At 51.6% G+C, this 23,438-nt stretch overlaps 1 protein-coding gene across 1 annotated transcript in view; it reads right to left on the bottom strand.

Annotated features, from left to right (window-relative positions):
• LOC148442442 (MAP/microtubule affinity-regulating kinase 4-like) overlaps window positions 1–23,438 on the bottom strand; it is a 96,611-nt gene that overhangs the window by 13,566 nt on the left and 59,607 nt on the right. The window contains exon 10 of the mRNA XM_088463934.1: window positions 13,785–13,996. Coding sequence (XP_088320060.1) covers window positions 13,785–13,996 — 212 coding nt within the window. The remainder of the gene's footprint in view (window positions 1–13,784; window positions 13,997–23,438) is intronic.

The raw sequence follows: 23,438 nt of genomic DNA, 5'->3' as shown, positions 1-23,438 counted from the left end.
TGACATACTCGCACCCTCCACCTCACGTCTGTGACATACTCGCACCCTCCACCTCACGTCTGTGACATACTCGCACCCTCCACCTCACGTCTGTGACATACTCGCACCCTCCACCTCACGTCTGTGACATACTCGCACCCTCCACCTCACGTCTGTGACATACTCGCACCCTCCACCTCACGTCTGTGACATACTCGCACCCTCCACCTCACGTCTGTGACATACTCGCACCCTCCACCTCACATCGGTGACATACTCGCACCCTCCACCTCACATCGGTGACATACTCGCACCCTCCACCTCACATCTGTGACATACTCGCACCCTCCACCTCACATCTGTGACATACTCGCACCCTCCACCTCACATCTGTGACATACTCGCACCCTCCACCTCACATCTGTGACATACTCGCACCCTCCACCTCGCACCCTCCAACTCACATCTGTGACATACTCGCACCCTCCACCTCACGTCTGTGACATACTCGCACCCTCCAACTCACGTCGGTGACATACTCGCACCCTCCACCTCACATCGGTGACATACTCGCACCCTCCACCTCACATCGGTGACATACTCGCACCCTCCACCTCACATCTGTGACATACTCGCACCCTCCACCTCACATCTGTGACATACTCGCACCCTCCACCTCACCTCTGTGACATACTCGCACCCTCCAACTCACCTCTGTGACATACTCGCACCCTCCACCTCACATCTGTGACATACTCGCACCCTCCACCTCACATCTGTGACATACTCGCACCCTCCACCTCACATCTGTGACATACTCGCACCCTCCACCTTACATCTGTGACATACTCGCACCCTCCACCTCACCTCTGTGACATACTCGCACCCTCCACCTCACCTCTGTGACATACTCGCACCTTCCACCTCACCTCTGTGACATACTCGCACCTTCCACCTCACCTCTGTGACATACTCGCACCCTCCACCTCACCTCTGTGACATACTCGCACCCTCCACCTCACCTCTGTGACATACTCGCACCCTCCACCTCACCTCTGTGACATACTCGCACCCTCCACCTCACGTCTGTGACATACTCGCACCCTCCACCTCACGTCTGTGACATACTCGCACCCTCCACCTCACGTCTGTGACATACTCGCACCCTCCACCTCACGTCTGTGACATACTCGCACCCTCCACCTCACGTCTGTGACATACTCGCACCCTCCACCTCACATCTGTGACATACTCGCACCCTCCACCTCACCTCTGTGACATACTCGCACCCTCCACCTCACCTCTGTGACATACTCGCACCTTCCACCTCACCTCTGTGACATACTCGCACCTTCCACCTCACCTCTGTGACATACTCGCACCCTCCACCTCACCTCTGTGACATACTCGCACCCTCCACCTCACCTCTGTGACATACTCGCACCCTCCACCTCACGTCTGTGACATACTCGCACCCTCCACCTCACGTCTGTGACATACTCGCACCCTCCACCTCACGTCTGTGACATACTCGCACCCTCCACCTCACGTCTGTGACATACTCGCACCCTCCACCTCACGTCTGTGACATACTCGCACCCTCCACCTCACGTCTGTGACATACTCGCACCCTCCACCTCACATCGGTGACATACTCGCACCCTCCACCTCACATCGGTGACATACTCGCACCCTCCACCTCACATCTGTGACATACTCGCACCCTCCACCTCACATCTGTGACATACTCGCACCCTCCAACTCACATCTGTGACATACTCGCACCCTCCAACTCACATCTGTGACATACTCGCACCCTCCAACTCACCTCTGTGACATACTCGCACCCTCCACCTCACATCTGTGACATACTCGCACCCTCCACCTCGCATCTGTGACATACTCGCACCCTCCACCTCGCGTCTGTGACATACTCGCACCCTCCACCTCGCGTCTGTGACATACTCGCACCCTCCACCTCGCGTCTGTGACATACTCGCACCCTCCACCTCGCGTCTGTGACATACTCGCACCCTCCACCTCACGTCTGTGACATACTCGCACCCTCCACCTCACGTCTGTGACATACTCGCACCATCCACCTCACGTCTGTGACATACTCGCACCCTCCACCTCACGTCTGTGACATACTCGCACCCTCCACCTCACGTCTGTGACATACTCGCACCCTCCACCTCACGTCTGTGACATACTCGCACCCTCCACCTCACGTCTGTGACATACTCGCACCCTCCACCTCACGTCTGTGACATACTCGCACCCTCCACCTCACGTCTGTGACATACTCGCACCCTCCACCTCACGTCTGTGACATACTCGCACCCTCCACCTCACGTCTGTGACATACTCGCACCCTCCACCTCACGTCTGTGACATACTCGCACCCTCCACCTCACGTCTGTGACATACTCGCACCCTCCACCTCACGTCTGTGACATACTCGCACCCTCCACCTCACGTCTGTGACATACTCGCACCCTCCACCTCACGTCTGTGACATACTCGCACCCTCCACCTCACGTCTGTGACATACTCGCACCCTCCACCTCACATCGGTGACATACTCGCACCCTCCACCTCACATCGGTGACATACTCGCACCCTCCACCTCACCTCTGTGACATACTCGCACCCTCCACCTCACCTCTGTGACATACTCGCACCCTCCAACTCACCTCTGTGACATACTCGCACCCTCCACCTCACATCTGTGACATACTCGCACCCTCCACCTCACATCTGTGACATACTCGCACCCTCCACCTCGCACCCTCCACCTCACATCTGTGACATACTCTCACCCTCCAACTCACCTCTGTGACTCGCACTCTATTACATCAAGCGATTTTCAGTACAAACTCGCATCATATTCGCCATAAACCTCAGACCACATTACATTTCGCCCCTAATCTCAATAGGATTACTAATAAATGGGGTGTTTGTTATTCCTTTTAATAGACTAAAGTGATGACATCAGAACTCAATGATTATACAAACTCTTTGGTGACTTAATGCTGATGTTGGTCAGAGGGGGCGAAGTGTGCTATCACTAGTGCAAATTTAATAATAATGGAAACACTCCCTGGGAAGTGAGATTTTCCAGAGATGTTGGGAGCAGACAGGTGACATTGTAATGAACGGTCTGGTATATGGTTCATGTCAGTGACCAGGTCTGTGGACTGGACTTTTGCAGAAATATAGTATTGTGCAAAGAGCAAATGCTTTCCTGTTCGGACAACTGATAAGAGGAGATATGGTAAGAACTTACCTTTGTTATCTCCCTTTCTACGAGGTCCTTAGTGTCCACAGGTGACCTTGGGCTATAGGTGATGACGTAGGCATCGGGCACCATGCAGTTAGTTAATTTCTTTCCCCCAAGATGCACTGGTCCCCCTCCATACCCCGCCTCCCAGCCAGGGCATTACTCAGTTTAGTAGCAAGCCAGAGGCTGGAGGAGAGTACTGTGAGAGAGAGAAGGAAGTCTAGAACATACAAGAATCACATTCTCGCTAGGAAGGAGACAGAGACTGTAGACCAGACAACAACGTAGCTCCTGTGTAAGGGCGGGTGCCCTGTGGACCCTAAGAACCTCGTAGAAAGGGAGATAAAGGTAAGTTCTTACCATATCTCCTCTTTTCTACTACGGGTTCCTTAGGGTCCACAGGTGACCTTGGGGATGTCCCAAAGCAGTTCCCCTTAAGGGTGGGTATGCTCCTGTACAGAAAGGAGGACCCATCGCCCAAAGGAAGCACCCTGAGAGGCGAAGGTATCAAATAAATAATACCTCACAAAGGTCTCGACTGAAGACCAGGTGGCCGCCTTATAAAGCTGTATAGCCGAGGCACCGTGCCGAGCTGCCCACGAAGGGCCCACAGACCTAGTAGAATGAGCAGATACAGAAGGCGGAGCTGGAAGGCCCTCCCTAGAGTAGGCCTCCGAAATAGTCAGCCAAAGCCATCGTGCCAAAGTCTGCTTCGTGGCAGGCCAACCCCTTTTATGGAACCCAAAAAGGACAAAGAGGGACTGACTTCCAGTAGGACCCAGAACAGTCCACATAAATTCTGAGGGCTCGCACCACATCCAAAGAGGCCTCACCTGCTGAAAGACCCGGCCCAAGAAAAGCCAGAACCACAATTTCCTCATTAATGTGGAAACATGTCACCACCTTAGGAAGGAAACCAGGGCGAGTACGAAGTACCGCCCTGTCCTGGTGGAACACCAGATACGGAGAGCGACATGAAAGAGCCCCCAAATCTGACACTCGTCTAGCCGAAGCAATGGAAAGAAGGAAGACTGTCTTCAACATAAGCCATTTCAAATCCACTGATTCCAGTGGTTCAAAAGGCAGGCCCTGCAAGACTCGAAGGACAACCGCTAAATCCCAAGGCTCCACCAGAAGCATAAAGGGTGGCTGAATCCGCAGCACACCTAGTAAAAAGGTGTGCACATCCTGCAGAGTCGCAATCAGTCTCTGAAACCACACAGACAGGGCCGAGACCTGTACCTTCAGTGAAGCCAGGCGGAGTCCTAGGTCCAAGTCTGCCTGGAGGAAAGCCAGTATCCTGGAAATCCTAAACGTCCAAGGATCATACCGTTTAGGAGTGCCACATTGTGGTAAATCCTGGCAGAGGCTGGCTTCTGTGCACTCAAGGTGTTAACCACTGCACCTGAGAAGCCCTTTCACCTTAAGAAGGAAGCCTCAAGAGCCATGCCGTCAAAGCCAAGCGACCCAGATCCGGGTGAAGGCAGGGACCCTGTGACAACATGTCCCGACGTTGAGGTAACAACCACGGAGTGTCTATCGACAGACTCTGAAGGTCTGAGTACCAGTGCCTCCGTGGCCATGCTGGAGCCACCAGCAGGAGCTTGCCTCCTTCCTGCTTGAACTTTCTGAGTACGCGAGGAAGAAGGGACACCGAAGGAAAAAGGTACACAAACCGAAAAGGTCCACATGACCGACAGAGCATCTACTAGTAGAGCGCCTGCATCTCTTGTCCTCGATCGGTACACTGGTAGCTTGTAACTGTGTCGGAAGGCCATTAGGTCCGCGTCCGGAAGACCCCACCAGGAGTTGACACACCTCCTGGTTTAGAGACCACTCCCCTGGATGCACGTCGTGACGGCTGAGTAAGTCCGCTTCTCAATTGAGGACTCTGGGTATGAACACTGCAGATAAGGCGGGCAGATGGCCTTCTGCCCATGTCAGGATGCGTGACACTTCTGGCATGGCTGCCTGACTTCGAGTTCCTCCCTGGTGGTTGATGTACGCAACCGTCGTGGCGTTGTCTGACTGCACCTGCATAGGACTTCCTTGTAGGATGTGTCTTACTCTCGTGAGACCCAGGAAGATTGCCCTTAGTTCCAATATATTGATTGGAAGGACAGTTTACTCCAGCGTCCACCGACCCTGAAAGGAGTGGGGACCTGACACTGCGCCCCAACCCCGCAGACTGGCATCCGTTGTCAGTAGGGTCCAGTCCGCTATCCAAAATGGGCGGCCCTGGGTGAGATGCTGAGTTTGCAACCACCAAGTCAGAGACCACCTGACTTCCGGGGAGAGCACAATTGTCTGTGCTTTCAATTTCCGAGGTGATCTGGGAAAGGATCATTGTCTGTAGAGGTCTCAAATGAATTGGGCATACTCCACCATGTCGAACGTTGACACCATCGACCCCAGCAACTGCATTACTGCATGCAGAGACCCGGCGACTTCTGCATACCCGCGTCTGCAACACCGAGATCTTGTCTGATGTCAGGAAGATCCTTTGCTGCTGTGAGTCCAATAGAGCTCCTAGATGCAGCATCCTCTGCGACAGAGTTAGAGACGACTTCTCCCAATTTATTACCCATCCATGCGACTGAAGCACCGAGATGGTCATCTGGAGGTGATGGAGAAGTACCTCTGGAGATCCTGCCAGGAGCAACAGATCGTCCAGATATGGTAATAGGCGGATCTCCTGCATCCGCAGATGGGACGCCATTACTGCCCTAATTTTTGTAAATACCCGAGGGCCGTGGATAGGCCAAAGGGTAACGCCTGGAACTGGAAGTGTTGCTGTTGCACAGCAAACCTGAGAAAACGTTGATGCAAAGCCGAAATCGGGATATGCAGATAGGCATCCTGGATGTCCAGGGACACCATGAAACCCCCGGTTCCATAGCCCCGGTTCCATAACCAGTATGATAGTGAGTGGCGTCTTTGTGACCGGACGCCTTTCGTCTAGGCTGGCCCTGGTCACGGGTTAGCGCTTTTGGACTCCCACTCACCGTCAGTGACCGCCTGTCACTGACTCCGCCCACTGCGCCGTGGGCGTTTAACGATCCTGCCACCACCAAACTCTACCATCGGCGTTTGGAACTTCTTTTTAAGTTACCCTCAGGCTCCTACCGCCGGCGCCTGGAACCGCTCTGCTGCGTATGCGTCGAGTAACTGCGGACACACCTCCTGTTTGGTGTCGGCTATTCCCACCTGATCCCTCGCAATGGACCAGGTCTGCACGGTAGCTTGGCAGAGGGCTTGAACTTGGAGACGCTGAGTTCTTATCCAGAACAGCAGGAGAACGGAATAGCGTTTGGCGCAATTCTGTTGTCGCAGGGTACGGATATAGTCGAAGTAAAGGCAAAAGGTGTTTATTGCTCTCAGTCTTAAAAAATACCCTCCCTTCGGATTGAAGGGGAATATTAGCATACAGTACAAGATGTTACAGCAATTCTTCTCCACACAGGATTCACAAGGATGTATACATACAGGGCTCACAGTCCCTATTTTTTATATCATTTTTACACACAATATCACAGGGGGGTAAATCCGCCCTGGTACGACCAATCATGCTGTCTCACATAATATAACAAAATATAAAATTTCAAAGGAAATAGTAAATGACATTCATCCTTCCCAATGGAAGTATCAATCAGTTTGGCATTTCCAACCTTAACACATTCAGTGACATCCAAAAGGTTCTTAACAACAAATTGTCTTTTCAAAAGACAGTTCTGTATCTGAAGTGTTTGGCTATATGACACCATTCACACCTTCACACAGAGAACTTCCAGCCAGAGTTCACTGACCACAACAGGTCTTACTATTCATCAGACCTCCTGCTAGGAAATCACAATCAGCATTTAGTTTCTGCAGTCACAAGCTTGTCATGTTTATACAGGCATATTCAAGAAGTGCATTTTCTATTAAAATATATACGTTGCTTCATGCACTAATGCATTGCAGAGCAGCTGCAGTGCATTACAGCAATACATATATATTTTAATACAGTTTATTATAAACCATGTGCAGTGTGCTTTTAAACTGTGGGCCTGATTCAGAGCCGCTCGTAAGCGGACGCTTGCTCGCTCCGAGCGATGTTTGCACATCTGCGCATGCGTATGGGTTGTAATGCGCATGCGCCAACCAGTCATTGCGGTCGAAAATCGTGCGCTCGCAACACAGCGAGGGCCTGCTAATTTGAGTGACAGAATGAGGCGTTTGTGGGTGGTAACAGGGGAAGGTGCTTGAGAACGGGGAGTGGACATCCGAACGCAGGCGTGCCAAACAGTCAAAACGGGCGTTTAATGGGTGTGCATAATTAACAAAGCAGCGTCATCGACCACGTCACTTGGTTGTCTTTTAGCCTGAACTGCTCGCAGTGATTGCGGGAAGTAAAACCTACCACAAGCACTGCGAGCAGTTCAGACGCCTTTCGATGTACTCGATTAATCTAATAAATAACGGAGATGACGTATGATGCGAACGGCCAGGGGGCATCTTTACAAAATAGCGAGCGCATGTTTCGTTCGCTCGCTCTGTCATAGAGGCGTCAAAAGACCGCAAAGAGCGAGCGTTCAATTTAAATAGCTGGCCCCTTTTTCTGAACGACCGTTCGCAAGTAGCGTCCGGCACTGAATCAGACCCTGTGTCCTCACTGGGACCGTAACTGTTTCAGCGCTGATCGCAGTGGCTCCCAGCGTGCAGCCACACTCTACCTACACTCCCCCAGTGCAGTGGATCCTGGCAGCGACATGTAAAACATTAAAAAACACACTTATTAACACTCAGCGCGTAGTGCAGAGTATATATTTACACCGGGCGCCAGGCGCCTTTTTGTCCTTTTAAAAAAGGCGGCACAGCACGGGGGTTAACCACTTCAGTGCTGTGGCAGCCATTAACCCCGTAGTCTCCATCCGGAAACTAGGAACCCTGAGAAACCTGTTTAGGCACTAGAAACTCAGGATAGGGCGGTAGGTCCCATTGGGCTTTTGCATCAAAAACAATTTGGAATAAAACCCCATGCCCCGCTGGGGCTCTGGTACTGGGACAGTCACTCCTGCCTTGCGCAGGGAACATACCGCTTCTTGTATCAATAAGACTTTGTCCTTGTTGGAGACATGCGAGTGGAAGAATTGGTGAAATGGTCTGCTGCGAAACGAGAGGGCATAACCCCGAAAGACCACTTCTCTTACCCAGGCATCTGTTGTGGTTTGATGCCAGTACTGGGCAAACTGAAGAAGTCGGCCTCCCACTGTGGGGTCCCCCAAAGGGAGGCCGGTCCCGTCATGCTGTGGATTTGTCGTCTGGTTTAGAGGCTGGAAGCCTTGTCCTCGAAGCTTGCTTTTTGGGTCTGCCAGTCTTCCTGACAGCCGTCTGCTTGGGAAATGACTGGCTTTTAAGCCTAGCCTGCGCTCTGTAGGGCCGAAAGGATGGTGTTCGGGAACCAGAGGGGACCGAGGCTGATGGCAGACGAGCCGACTTGGCCACTGCTAAAGTGTCCACGATCTTGTCCAGATCTGGGCAAAACAATACTTTCCCGTTGTAGGGTAAAACTTCCAGTCCCTTCCTAGAGTCCGCATCCGCCCTCCAGGACCGGAGCCATAAAGACCTGCGCGCTGTGACAGCCGCGGCTGACACTCTGGAGGATAACAAACTGACATCCAAAGCTGCCTCATTCATATAGGTAGCCGAGTCATGTATATTTCCCACCAGGGACAACTGGTCCTCTGAAGCATCAGGAGACAGGGACTCCTCCAACAGATCTGCCCAGGATTCCACGGCCCTAGCTACCCAAGAGATAGCCATAGAGGGTATGGCCACTGCTCCAGACAAGGAGTGAATGGACTTTAGGCAGTTTTCCACCTTCCGGTCAGTTGAGTCCTTTAAGGATGCAATGGAAGGCATAGGTAAGGTCGCACTTCTGACTAAGCGTGTTACATGGGAGTCCACTACAGGAGGTGAAAACCATTTCTTGAAGTACTCCTCAGGAAAGGGGTATGCATTAGCCAGACGCTTTTGTGGCTGGAACCGCCTCGCCGGAGCCTTCCACGCCTCCTCCAGATGATCCACTAACTGATCTGACGGAGGGAAAATGGCTGTAGAACTTTTAACCCTCTTAAACAAGGAGTGTTTAGATTTAACAGCCGGAGGGGCAACCTCCTCCTCAATGACCAACACCTCTTTTACTGCTCGGAGCAGGCCCGGAATGTAAACACTGGACTTGTGCTGCTCATCCTTTGGGGATAGTTCCGTGTCAGACTCTGGAAGTACCCCACAGTCTCCTATATACAGACTCAGGAGCACACAGATATACAGGTGTCACATATCACATTACTCAGCGCAGTCTCCCATATACAGACTCAGGAGCACACAGATATACAGGTGTCACATATCACATTACTCAGCGCAGTCTCTCATATACAGACTCAGGAGCACACAGATATACAGGTGTCACATATCACATTACTCAGCACAGTCTCCTATATACAGACTCAGGAGCACACAGATATACAGGTGTCACATATCACATTACTCAGCGCAGTCTCCCATATACAGACTCAGGAGCACACAGATATACAGGTGTCACATATCACATTACTCAGCGCAGTCTCCCATATACAGACTCAGGAGCATACAGATATACAGGTGTCACATATCACATTACTCAGCACAGTCTCCCATATACAGACTCAGGAGCACACATATATACAGGTGTCATATCACATTACTCAGCACAGTCTCCCATAAACAGACTCAGGAGCACACAGATATACAGGTGTCACATATCATATTACTCAGCACAGTCTCCCATATACAGACTCAGGAGCACACACATATACAGGTCACATATCACATTACTCAGCGCAGTCTCCTATATACAGACTCAGGATCACACAGATATACAGGGGTCACATATCACATTACTCAGCGCAGTCTCCTATATACAGACTCAGGTGCACACAGATATACAGGTGTCACATATCACATTACTCAGCGCAGTCTCCTATATACAGACTCAGGAGCACACAGATATACAGGTGTCATATCACATTACTCAGCGCAGTCTCCATATACAGACTCAGGAGCACACAGATATACAGGTGTCACATATCACATTACTCAGCGCAGTCTCCCATATACAGACTCAGGAGCACACAGATATACAGGGTGTCACATATCACATTACTCAGCGCAGTCTCCTATATACAGACTCAGGAGCGCACAGATATACAGGTGTCACATATCACATTACTCAGCGCAGTCTCCATATACAGACTCAGGAGCACACAGATATACAGGTGTCACATATCACATTACTCAGCGCAGTCTCCCATATACAGACTCAGGAGCACACAGATATACAGGTGTCACATATCACATTACTCAGCACAGTCTCCTATATACAGACTCAGGAGCACACAGATATACAGGTGTCACATATTACATTACTCAGCGCAGTCTCCTATATACAGACTCAGAAGCACACAGATATACAGGTGTCACATATCACATTACTCAGCGCAGTCTCCTATATACAGACTCAGGAGCACACAGATATTACATTACTCAGCGCAGTCTCCCATATACAGACTCAGGAGCACACAGATATACAGGTGTCACATATCATATTACTCAGCACAGTCTCCCATATACAGACTCAGGAGCACACAGATATTACATTACTCAGCGCAGTCTCCCATATACAGACTCAGGAGCACACAGATATACAGGTGTCACATATCATATTACTCAGCACAGTCTCCCATATACAGACTCAGGAGCACACACATATACAGGTCACATATCACATTACTCAGCGCAGTCTCCTATATACAGACTCAGGATCACACAGATATACAGGTGTCACATATCACATTACTCAGCGCAGTCTCCTATATACAGACTCAGGAGCACACAGATATACAGGTGTCACATATTACATTACTCAGCGCAGTCTCCTATATACAGACTCAGGAGCACACAGATATACAGGTGTCACATATCATATTACTCAGCACAGTCTCCCATATACAGACTCAGGAGCACACACATATACAGGTCACATATCACATTACTCAGCGCAGTCTCCTATATACAGACTCAGGATCACACAGATATACAGGTGTCACATATCACATTACTCAGCGCAGTCTCCTATATACAGACTCAGGAGCACAAAGATATACAGGTGTCACCTATCACATTACTCAGCACAGTCTCCTATATACAGACTCAGCAGCACACAGATATACAGGTGTCACATATCACATTACTCAGCGCAGTCTCCTATATACAGACTCAGGAGCACACAGATATACAGGGGTCACATATCACATTACTCAGCGCAGTCTCCTATATACAGACTCAGGAGCACACAGATATACAGGTGTCACATATCACATTACTCAGCACAGTCTCCTATATACAGACTCAGGAGCACAAAGATATACAGGTGTCACATATCACATTATTCAGCACAGTCTCCTATATACAGACTCAGGAGCACACAGATATACAGGTGTCACATATCACATTACTCAGCACAGTCTCCTATATACAGACTCAGGAGCACACAGATATACAGGTGTCACATATCACATTACTCAGCACAGTCTCCCATATACAGACTCAGGAGTACACAGATATACAGGTGTCACATATCACATTACTCAGCGCAGTCTCCTATATACAGACTCAGGAGCACACAGATATACAGGTGTCACATATCACATTACTCAGCGCAGTCTCCTATATACAGACTCAGGAGCACACAGATATACAGGTGTCACATATCACATTACTCAGCGCAGTCTCCCATATACAGACTCAGGAGCACACAGATATACAGGTGTCACATATCACATTACTCAGCGCAGTCTCCTATATACAGACTCAGGAGCACACAGATATACAGGTGTCACATATCACATTACTCAGCACAGTCTCCTATATACAGACTCAGGAGCACACAGATATACAGGTGTCACATATCACATTACTCAGAGCAGTCTCCATATACAGACTCAGGAGCACACAGATATACAGGTGTCACATATCACATTACTCAGCGCAGTCTCCCATATACAGGCTCAGGAGCACACAGATATACAGGTGTCACATATCACATTACTCAGCGCAGTCTCCCATATACAGGCTCAGGAGCACACAGATATACAGGTGTCACATATCACATTACTCAGCACAGTCTCCTATATACAGACTCAGGAGCACACAGATATACAGGTGTCACATATCACATTACTCAGCGCAGTCTCCAATATACAGACTCAGGAGCACACAGATATACAGGGGTCACATATCACATTACTCAGCGCAGTCTCCTATATACAGACTCAGGAGCACACAGATATACAGGTGTCACATATCACATTACTCAGCACAGTCTCCTATATACAGACTCAGGAGCACACAGATATACAGGTGTCACATATCACATTACTCAGCACAGTCTCCTATATACAGACTCAGGAGCACACAGATATACAGGTGTCACATATCACATTACTCAGCGCAGCCTCCCATATACAGACTCAGGAGCACACAGATATACAGGTGTCACATATCACATTACTCATCACAGTCTCCTATATACAGACTCAGGAGCACACAGATATACAGGTGTCACATATCACATTACTCAGCGCAGTCTCCTATATACAGACTCAGGAGCACACAGATATACAGGTGTCACATATCACATTACTCAGCGCAGTCTCCTATATACAGACTCAGGAGCACACATATATACAGGTGTCACATATCACATTACTCAGCGCAGTCTCCTATATACAGACTCAGGAGCACACAGATATACAGGTGTCACATATCACATTACTCAGCGCAGTCTCCTATATACAGACTCAGGAGCACACAGATATACAGGTGTCACATATCACATTACACAGCGCAGTCTCCTATATACAGGTGTCACATATCACATTACTCAGCGCAGTCTCCCATATACAGACTCAGGAGCACACAGATATACAGGTGTCACACATCACATTACTCAGCGCAGTCTCCTATATACAGACTCAGGAGCACACAGATATACAGGTGTCACATATCTCATTACTCAGCGCAGTCTCCCATATACAGACTCAGGAGCACACAGATATACAGGTGTCACATATCACATTACTCAGCGCAGTCTCCCATATACAGACTCAGGAGCACACAGATATACAGGTGTCACATATCACATTACTCAGCGCAGTCTCCTATATACAGACTCAGGAGCACACAGATATACAGGTGTCACATATCACATTACTCAGCGCAGTCTCCTATATACAGACTCAGGAGCACACAGATATACAGGTGTCACATATCACATTTCTCAGCGCAGTCTCTGGCTATGGGTCCCATAGATGAGGTGACGACATGAATGTAATAAATGCTGTATTTGCAGCGCTGATACATTAGGTTACAGACAGTCAGCACAAGGTTGTTCAGTCCTTATCACCACCCAGCACACATGGTGGGCGGGTCGTGTACTTACAGTTGTGGGCGGGGCCTCTTTGCGTGGCTCTGGAATTTCTGCCTTGTTGGGGTTGTGGGCGTGGCTAACCATAGGGCTGGAAGGAGGGGGAGGCCGGCTACCCCCACCCACTGATCCGCTGCCCCTCCTGGGGGCGAGGCGCTCACCAACCGTACCATCATCTACACCAGGGGGACTCCTCTTGGCTTGTGAGGGGGCAGGAGCAGGACCACCTGTGAGAAGGAGAAGAACATAGCATCACAGATCTGCAGGGGGAGGCCTAGGTCCGCATCCATCATGGCTCAGTAAAGCTGCATACACACTAGACGATATTTTAAACGATATTGCTGATAACTACACATCATTACGACAATTTAGTTTATCTTTCAGTGTCTACGCACTATATCGTTAAGTATGCGCGCTCCCGCGGGTAATTAACGGTATCCCCAGTCGTTTGTACATGCAGTATAATCTGGGGATATCGCTAGTGGTGCTGTGCTGCCGAATGCAATATGGACCCCCCCCCCCACCGCTGTGGTACGTCATTGCCAGCATCAGCAAGTGTGTACGCACTTACCAATGCCGGCACCCCTACCATGTCTGCCGCGTCCGAACACACATGGTTTAGTGTGTAACCAGCTTAAGAGACTCACTCAGTAAAGCTTCATTCACAAGTAAACTGCGCCGAGTGTAATCCCGACAGATGCAGGAAATACGGCAGCAATTCTCGTGCCACCGCAGTCCTGCATGTTATAGCGGGTAATGGGAGGGGGAGGGGGTGATCGCTGGAATTTCACTATTATAAATAAGTGCTCACAATGGCCAGAGAATTTGCACCACTGTCCATAATCCAGGAGCAATTCCCACTGACCACTATTACATCATCATGGCACGAAACGCAGAGGGGGGTCTGTAAGGCTTTTGGGGTAGAGGTCATTTAAGTAGTAACACTCATGGCACAAATGCAGTATTAGGATGTTCTGGTTTTGCAGGGACCTGACGGGCACAGCGGGCGGATAGATTGCGGCTGTTGCTTCCTGTTAGACATATGATCTGTTACTCACAATGCCTCTAATAGGGACTCTAGGTTACCAATTACCTTGGTGTATAGAATGTACCCGTCACATGGTATACCTTTTATATCTGTGCCTATGTGGTAATGGCTCTACTTGGGAAAACCCTCTTACAATGTAGGAGTGATGGTAATGATACTGTGAAAGCTCCTTGCGTATATAGAATAGTCATCATTTAATCATATTCCAGGTACGATTCAACTGATGGCAGGTTTTATTTCTTCGCTACCATTAGGCAGATTTCACCGACAAATTGAATTAGGAAACAGTCACATTACAATAATAACGCTGCTTATATGTATCAAGAATCAACCTAGAGCAGGGATGGGGAACCTCAGGCCCAGGGGCTGTATAAGACCCCCGGAGTCATTAGGTCTGGCCTCAGAGCATTTCCCTGATAGCCTTCTCTGCCTATAATAACACCTGCAGTGTCCCTCTATGTGTCCCTCTACGTCAGGGATGGGGAACCTCAGGCCCAGGGGCTGTATAAGACCCCCGGAGTCATTAGGTCTGGCCTCAGAGCATTTCCCTGATAGCCTTCTCTGCCTATAATAACACCTGCAGTGTCCCTCTATGTGTCCCTCTACGTCAGGGATGGGGAACCTCAGGCCCAGGGGCTGTATAAGACCCCCGGAGTCATTAGGTCTGGCCTCAGAGCTTTTCCCTGCTAGCCTCCTCTGCCTATAATAGCACATGCAGTGTCCCTCTATGTGTCCCTCTACGTCAGGGATGGGGAACCTCAGGCCCAGGGGCTGTATAAGACCCTCGGAGTCATTAGGTCTCAGATCTTTTCCCTGCTAGCCTCCTCTGCCTATAATAGCACCTGCAGTGTCCTTAGGATGCTGCAGACGGTCACACCGCTGTCCCTGTGTGTCCTTCTCTGTGTCCCTCTACGTCAGGGATGGGAACCTCAGGCCCAGGGGCTGTATAAGACCCCCGGAGTCATTAGGTCTGGCCTCAGAGCTTTCCCCTGATAGCCTCCTCTGGCTATAATAGCACCTGCAGTGTCCCTCTACCTCAGGGATGGGAACCTCAGGCCCAGGGGCTGTATGAGACCCCCGGAGTCATTAGGTCTGGCCTCAGAGCTTTCCCCTGATAGCCTCCTCTGCCTATAATAGCACCTGCAGTGTCCCTGTACGTCAGGGATGGGGAACCTCAGGCCCAGGGGCTGTATAAGACCCCCAGAGTCATTAGGTCTCAGATCTTTTCCCTGATAGCCTCCTCTGCCTATAATAGCACCTGCAGCCAGAATGTGTGCAGCAGCGCCACCTGCAGTGTCCTTAGGATGCTACAGACGGTCATACCACTGTCTCCCTGTGTGTCCCTCTACGTGTCCCTCTACGTCAGGGATGGGAACCTCAGGCCCAGGGGCTGTATAAGACCCCGGAGTCATTAGGTCTGGCCTCAGATCTTTTCCCTGCTAGCCTCCTCTGCCTATAATAGCACCTGCAGTGTCCCTCTATGTGTCCCTCTACGTCAGCGATGGGGAACCTCAGGCCCAGGGGCTGTATAAGACCCCCAGAGTCATTAGGTCTGGCCTCAGATCTTTTCCCTGCTAGCCTCCTCTGCCTATAATAGCACCTGCAGTGTCCCTCTATGTGTCCCTCTACGTCAGGGATGGGGAACCTCAGGCCCAGGGGCTGTATAAGACCCCCGGAGTCATTAGGTCTGGCCTCAGAGCTTTTCCCTGATAGCCTCCTCTGCCTATAATAGCACCTGCAGTGTCCCTCTACGTCAGGGATGGGGAACCTCAGGCCCAGGGGCTGTATAAGACCCCCGGAGTCATTAGGTCTGGCCTCAGAGCTTTTCCCTGATAGCCTTCTCTGCCTATAATAGCACCTGCAGTGTCCCTGTACGTCAGGGATGGGGAACCTCAGGCCCAGGGGCTGTATAAGACCCCCGGAGTCATTAGGTCTCAGATCTTTTCCCTGCTAGCCTCCTCTGCCTATAATAGCACCTGCAGCCAGAATGTGTGCAGCAGCGCCACCTGCAGTGTCCTTAGGATGCTACAGAAGGTCATACCACTGTCTCCCTGTGTGTCCCTCTACGTGTCCCTCTACGTCAGGGATGGGAACCTCAGGCCCAGGGGCTGTATAAGACCCCCGGAGTCATTAGGTCTGGCCTCAGATCTTTTCCCTGCTAGCCTCCTCTGCCTATAATAGCACCTGCAGTGTCCCTCTATGTGTCCCTCTACGTCAGGGATGGGGAACCTCAGGCCCAGGGGCTGTATAAGACCCCCGGAGTCATTAGGTCTGGCCTCAGAGCTTTTCCCTGATAGCCTTCTCTGCCTATAATAGCACCTGCAGTGTCCCTGTACGTCAGGGATGGGGAACCTCAGGCCCAGGGGCTGTATAAGACCCCCGGAATCATTAGGTCTGGCCTCAGATCTTTTCCCTGCTAGCCTCCTCTGCCTATAATAGCACCTGCAGTGTCCCTCTATGTGTCCGTCTACGTCAGGGATGGGAACCTCAGGCCCAGGGGCTGTATAAGACCCTTGGAGTCATTAGGTCTCAGATCTTTTCCCTGATAGCCTCCTCTGCCTATAATAGCACCTGCAGTGTCCCTCTACGTCAGGGATGGGGAACATCAGGCCCAGGGGCTGTATAAGACCCCCGGAATCATTAGGTCTGGCCTCAGAGCTTTTCCCTGATAGCCTCCTCTGCCTATAATAGCACCTGCAGTGTCCCTCTACGTCAGGGATGGGGAACATCAGGCCCAGGGGCTGTATAAGACCCCCGGAGTCATTAGGTCTGGCCTCAGAGCTTTTCCCTGATAGCCTCCTCTGCCTATAATAGCACCTGCAGTGTCCCTGTACGTCAGGGATGGGGAACCTCAGGCCCAGGGGCTGTATAAGACCCCCGGAATCATTAGGTCTGGCCTCAGAGCTTTTCCCTGATAGCCTCCTCTGCCTATAATAGCACATGCAGTGTCCCTCTACGTCAGGGATGGGGAACCTCAGGCCCAGGGGCTGTATAAGACCCCCGGAGTCATTAGGTCTCAGATCTTTTCCCTGCTAGCCTCCTCTGCCTATAATAGCACCTGCAGTGTCCCTCTATGTGTCCCTCTACGTCAGGGATGGGGAACCTCAGGCCCAGGGGCTGTATAAGACCCCCGGAGTCATTAGGTCTGGCCTCAGAGCTTTTCCCTGATAGCCTCCTCTGCCTATAATAGCACCTGCAGTGTCCCTCTACGTCAGGGATGGGGAACCTCAGGCTCAGGGGCTGTATAAGACCCCCGGAGTCATTAGGTCTGGCCTCAGAGCTTTTCCCTGATAGCCTTCTCTGCCTATAATAGCACCTGCAGTGTCCCTGTACGTCAGGGATGGGGAACCTCAGGCCCAGGGGCTGTATAAGACCCCCGGAGTCATTAGGTCTCAGATCTTTTCCCTGCTAGCCTCCTCTGCCTATAATAGCACCTGCAGCCAGAATGTGTGCAGCAGCGCCACCTGCAGTGTCCTTAGGATGCTACAGACGGTCATACCACTGTCTCCCTGTGTGTCCCTCTACGTGTCCCTCTACGTCAGGGATGGGAACCTCAGGCCCAGGGGCTGTATAAGACCCCCGGAGTCATTAGGTCTGGCCTCAGATCTTTTCCCTGCTAGCCTCCTCTGCCTATAATAGCACCTGCAGTGTCCCTCTATGTGTCCCTCTACGTCAGGGATGGGGAACCTCAGGCCCAGGGGCTGTATAAGACCCCCGGAGTCATTAGGTCTCAGATCTTTTCCCTGATAGCCTCCTCTGCCTATAATAGCACCTGCAGTGTCCCTCTACGTCAGGGATGGGGAACATCAGGCCCAGGGGCTGTATAAGACCCCCGGAGTCATTAGGTCTGGCCTCAGAGCTTTTCCCTGATAGCCTTCTCTGCCTATAATAGCACCTGCAGTGTCCCTGTACGTCAGGGATGGGGAACCTCAGGCCCAGGGGCTGTATAAGACCCCCGGAATCATTAGGTCTGGCCTCAGAGCTTTTCCCTGATAGCCTCCTCTGCCTATAATAGCACCTGCAGTGTCCCTCTACGTCAGGGATGGGGAACATCAGGCCCAGGGGCTGTATAAGACCCCCGGAGTCATTAGGTCTGGCCTCAGAGCTTTTCCCTGATAGCCTCCTCTGCCTATAATAGCACCTGCAGTGTCCCTGTACGTCAGGGATGGGGAACCTCAGGCCCAGGGGCTGTATAAGACCCCCGGAATCATTAGGTCTGGCCTCAGAGCTTTTCCCTGATAGCCTCCTCTGCCTATAATAGCACATGCAGTGTCCCTCTACGTCAGGGACGGGGAACCTCAGGCCCAGGGGCTGTATAAGACCCCCGGAGTCATTAGGTCTCAGATCTTTTCCCTGCTAGCCTCCTCTGCCTATAATAGCACCTGCAGCCAGAATGTGTGCAGCAGCGCCACCTGCAGTGTCCTTAGGATGCTACAGACGGTCATACCACTGTCTCCCTGTGTGTCCCTCTACGTGTCCCTCTACGTCAGGGATGGGAACCTCAGGCCCAGGGGCTGTATAAGACCCCCGGAGTCATTAGGTCTGGCCTCAGATCTTTTCCCTGCTAGCCTCCTCTGCCTATAATAGCACCTGCAGTGTCCCTCTATGTGTCCCTCTACGTCAGGGATGGGGAACCTCAGGCCCAGGGGCTGTATAAGACCCCCGGAGTCATTAGGTCTGGCCTCAGAGCTTTTCCCTGATAGCCTTCTCTGCCTATAATAGCACCTGCAGTGTCCCTGTACGTCAGGGATGGGGAACCTCAGGCCCAGGGGCTGTATAAGACCCCCGGAATCATTAGGTCTGGCCTCAGATCTTTTCCCTGCTAGCCTCCTCTGCCTATAATAGCACCTGCAGTGTCCCTCTACGTCAGGGATGGGGAACCTCAGGCCCAGGGGCTGTATAAGACCCCCGGAGTCATTAGGTCTGGCCTCAGAGCTTTTCCCTGATAGCCTCCTCTGCCTATAATAGCACCTGCAGTGTCCCTCTACGTCAGGGATGGGGAACCTCAGGCTCAGGGGCTGTATAAGACCCCCGGAGTCATTAGGTCTGGCCTCAGAGCTTTTCCCTGATAGCCTTCTCTGCCTATAATAGCACCTGCAGTGTCCCTGTACGTCAGGGATGGGGAACCTCAGGCCCAGGGGCTGTATAAGACCCCCGGAGTCATTAGGTCTCAGATCTTTTCCCTGCTAGCCTCCTCTGCCTATAATAGCACCTGCAGCCAGAATGTGTGCAGCAGCGCCACCTGCAGTGTCCTTAGGATGCTACAGACGGTCATACCACTGTCTCCCTGTGTGTCCCTCTACGTGTCCCTCTACGTCAGGGATGGGAACCTCAGGCCCAGGGGCTGTATAAGACCCCCGGAGTCATTAGGTCTGGCCTCAGATCTTTTCCCTGCTAGCCTCCTCTGCCTATAATAGCACCTGCAGTGTCCCTCTATGTGTCCCTCTACGTCAGGGATGGGGAACCTCAGGCCCAGGGGCTGTATAAGACCCCCGGAGTCATTAGGTCTCAGATCTTTTCCCTGATAGCCTCCTCTGCCTATAATAGCACCTGCAGTGTCCCTCTACGTCAGGGATGGGGAACATCAGGCCCAGGGGCTGTATAAGACCCCCGGAGTCATTAGGTCTGGCCTCAGAGCTTTTCCCTGATAGCCTTCTCTGCCTATAATAGCACCTGCAGTGTCCCTGTACGTCAGGGATGGGGAACCTCAGGCCCAGGGGCTGTATAAGACCCCCGGAATCATTAGGTCTGGCCTCAGAGCTTTTCCCTGATAGCCTCCTCTGCCTATAATAGCACCTGCAGTGTCCCTCTACGTCAGGGATGGGGAACATCAGGCCCAGGGGCTGTATAAGACCCCCGGAGTCATTAGGTCTGGCCTCAGAGCTTTTCCCTGATAGCCTCCTCTGCCTATAATAGCACCTGCAGTGTCCCTGTACGTCAGGGATGGGGAACCTCAGGCCCAGGGGCTGTATAAGACCCCCGGAATCATTAGGTCTGGCCTCAGAGCTTTTCCCTGATAGCCTCCTCTGCCTATAATAGCACATGCAGTGTCCCTCTACGTCAGGGACGGGGAACCTCAGGCCCAGGGGCTGTATAAGACCCCCGGAGTCATTAGGTCTCAGATCTTTTCCCTGCTAGCCTCCTCTGCCTATAATAGCACCTGCAGCCAGAATGTGTGCAGCAGCGCCACCTGCAGTGTCCTTAGGATGCTACAGACGGTCATACCACTGTCTCCCTGTGTGTCCCTCTACGTGTCCCTCTACGTCAGGGATGGGAACCTCAGGCCCAGGGGCTGTATAAGACCCCCGGAGTCATTAGGTCTGGCCTCAGATCTTTTCCCTGCTAGCCTCCTCTGCCTATAATAGCACCTGCAGTGTCCCTCTATGTGTCCCTCTACGTCAGGGATGGGGAACCTCAGGCCCAGGGGCTGTATAAGACCCCCGGAGTCATTAGGTCTGGCCTCAGAGCTTTTCCCTGATAGCCTTCTCTGCCTATAATAGCACCTGCAGTGTCCCTGTACGTCAGGGATGGGGAACCTCAGGCCCAGGGGCTGTATAAGACCCCCGGAATCATTAGGTCTGGCCTCAGATCTTTTCCCTGCTAGCCTCCTCTGCCTATAATAGCACCTGCAGTGTCCCTCTATGTGTCCCTCTACGTCAGGGATGGGGAACCTCAGGCCCAGGGGCTGTATAAGACCCCCAGAGTCATTAGGTCTGGCCTCAGATCTTTTCCCTGCTAGCCTCCTCTGCCTATAATAGCACCTGCAGTGTCCCTCTATGTGTCCGTCTACGTCAGGGATGGGAACCTCAAGCCCAGGGGCTGTATAAGACCCTCGGAGTCATTAGGTCTCAGATCTTTTCCCTGATAGCCTCCTCTGCCTATAATAGCACCTGCAGTGTCCCTCTACGTCAGGGATGGGGAACATCAGGCCCAGGGGCTGTATAAGACCCCCGGAGTCATTAGGTCTGGCCTCAGAGCTTTTCCCTGATAGCCTTCTCTGCCTATAATAGCACCTGCAGTGTCCCTGTACGTCAGGGATGGGGAACCTCAGGCCCAGGGGCTGTATAAGACCCCCGGAATCATTAGGTCTGGCCTCAGAGCTTTTCCCTGATAGCCTCCTCTGCCTATAATAGCACCTGCAGTGTCCCTCTACGTCAGGGATGGGGAACATCAGGCCCAGGGGCTGTATAAGACCCCCGGAGTCATTAGGTCTGGCCTCAGAGCTTTTCCCTGATAGCCTCCTCTGCCTATAATAGCACCTGCAGTGTCCCTCTACGTCAGGGATGGGGAACATCAGGCCCAGGGGCTGTATAAGACCCTCGGAGTCATTAGGTCTCAGATCTTTTCCCTGCTAGCCTCCTCTGCCTATAATAGCACCTGCAGTGTCCTTAGGATGCTGCAGACGGTCACACCGCTGTCCCTGTGTGTCCTTCTCTGTGTCCCTCTACGTCAGGGATGGGAACCTCAGGCCCAGGGGCTGTATAAGACCCCCGGAGTCATTAGGTCTGGCCTCAGATCTTTTCCCTGATAGCCTCCTCTGCCTATAATAGCACCTGCAGCCAGAATGTGTGCAGCAGCGCCACCTGCAGTGTCCTTAGGATGCTACAGACGGTCACACCGCTGTCCCTCTCTGTGTGTCCCTCTACATCAGGGATGGGAACCTCAGGATGCTCCAGGCACTGCTGTAATCACCGGCGATTGTGGCCCCGTGACATCAGATGGGGGTTATGGCCTGCACCGGACTTGCAAATAATGTTATATATATCAAAATGGCCCTCGGTAGAAAAAAACTTCCCCACCCCTGACCTAGAGACGCAAGGTGTTCCCTATACAAATATGTGTAATAACTAAGCTATACAATTAGACATTCACTAACATTATACAATAAAGTGCATACAGTCAGGTGTATAAATATTGAGACATTGACAGAATTTTCATATTTTGTGTAATTCCTACACCGGTCACCTGATTTGGATGTAAGTACCCTCAAATTAAGTCTGAAAGTCTGCAGGTAAAGCACATCTTGTTTGTTTCATTTCAAAGCCATTGTGGTGGTGACTAGAGGCCAAAATATGATAATTCTGTCACTGTCCCAATATTTATGCACCTGACTGTATATAATAGTTTCTTTTTTTATATTTATTAACTACTAGCTGAAGTATCCGGCGTTGCCTGGGTTTAAAGCTTCAAGTTATTAAGTCTTGTTGTGATGTCATCCAAACCCATCAAGTGGAAGGTCCAGAACAGAATCCCCGGGCCACGGATCTGCCCAGAATCCCCGGGCCACGGATCTGCCCAGAATCCCCGGGTCACGGATCTGCCCAGAATCCCCGGGTCACGGATCTGCCCAGAATCCCCGGGTCACTGATCTGCCCAGAATCCCCGGGTCACTGATCTGCCCAGAATCCCCGGGTCACTGATCTGCCCAGAATCCCCGGGTCACTGATCTGCCCAGAATCCCCGGGTCACGGATCTGCCCAGAATCCCCGGGTCACGGATCTGCCCAGAATCCCCGGGTCACGGATCTGCCCAGAATCCCCGGGTCACAGATCTGCCCAGAATCCCCGGGTCACAGATCTGCCCAGAATCCCCGGGTCACAGATCTGCCCAGAATCCCCGGG

Source organism: Taudactylus pleione, unplaced genomic scaffold (assembly GCF_031769625.1).
Source record: "Taudactylus pleione unplaced genomic scaffold, aTauple2 ptg001515l, whole genome shotgun sequence".
Classification (NCBI taxonomy): domain Eukaryota; kingdom Metazoa; phylum Chordata; class Amphibia; order Anura; family Myobatrachidae; genus Taudactylus; species Taudactylus pleione.
The sequence above is the reverse complement of the archived record's forward strand: the minus strand, read 5'-3'. Positions and strand labels throughout refer to the sequence as shown.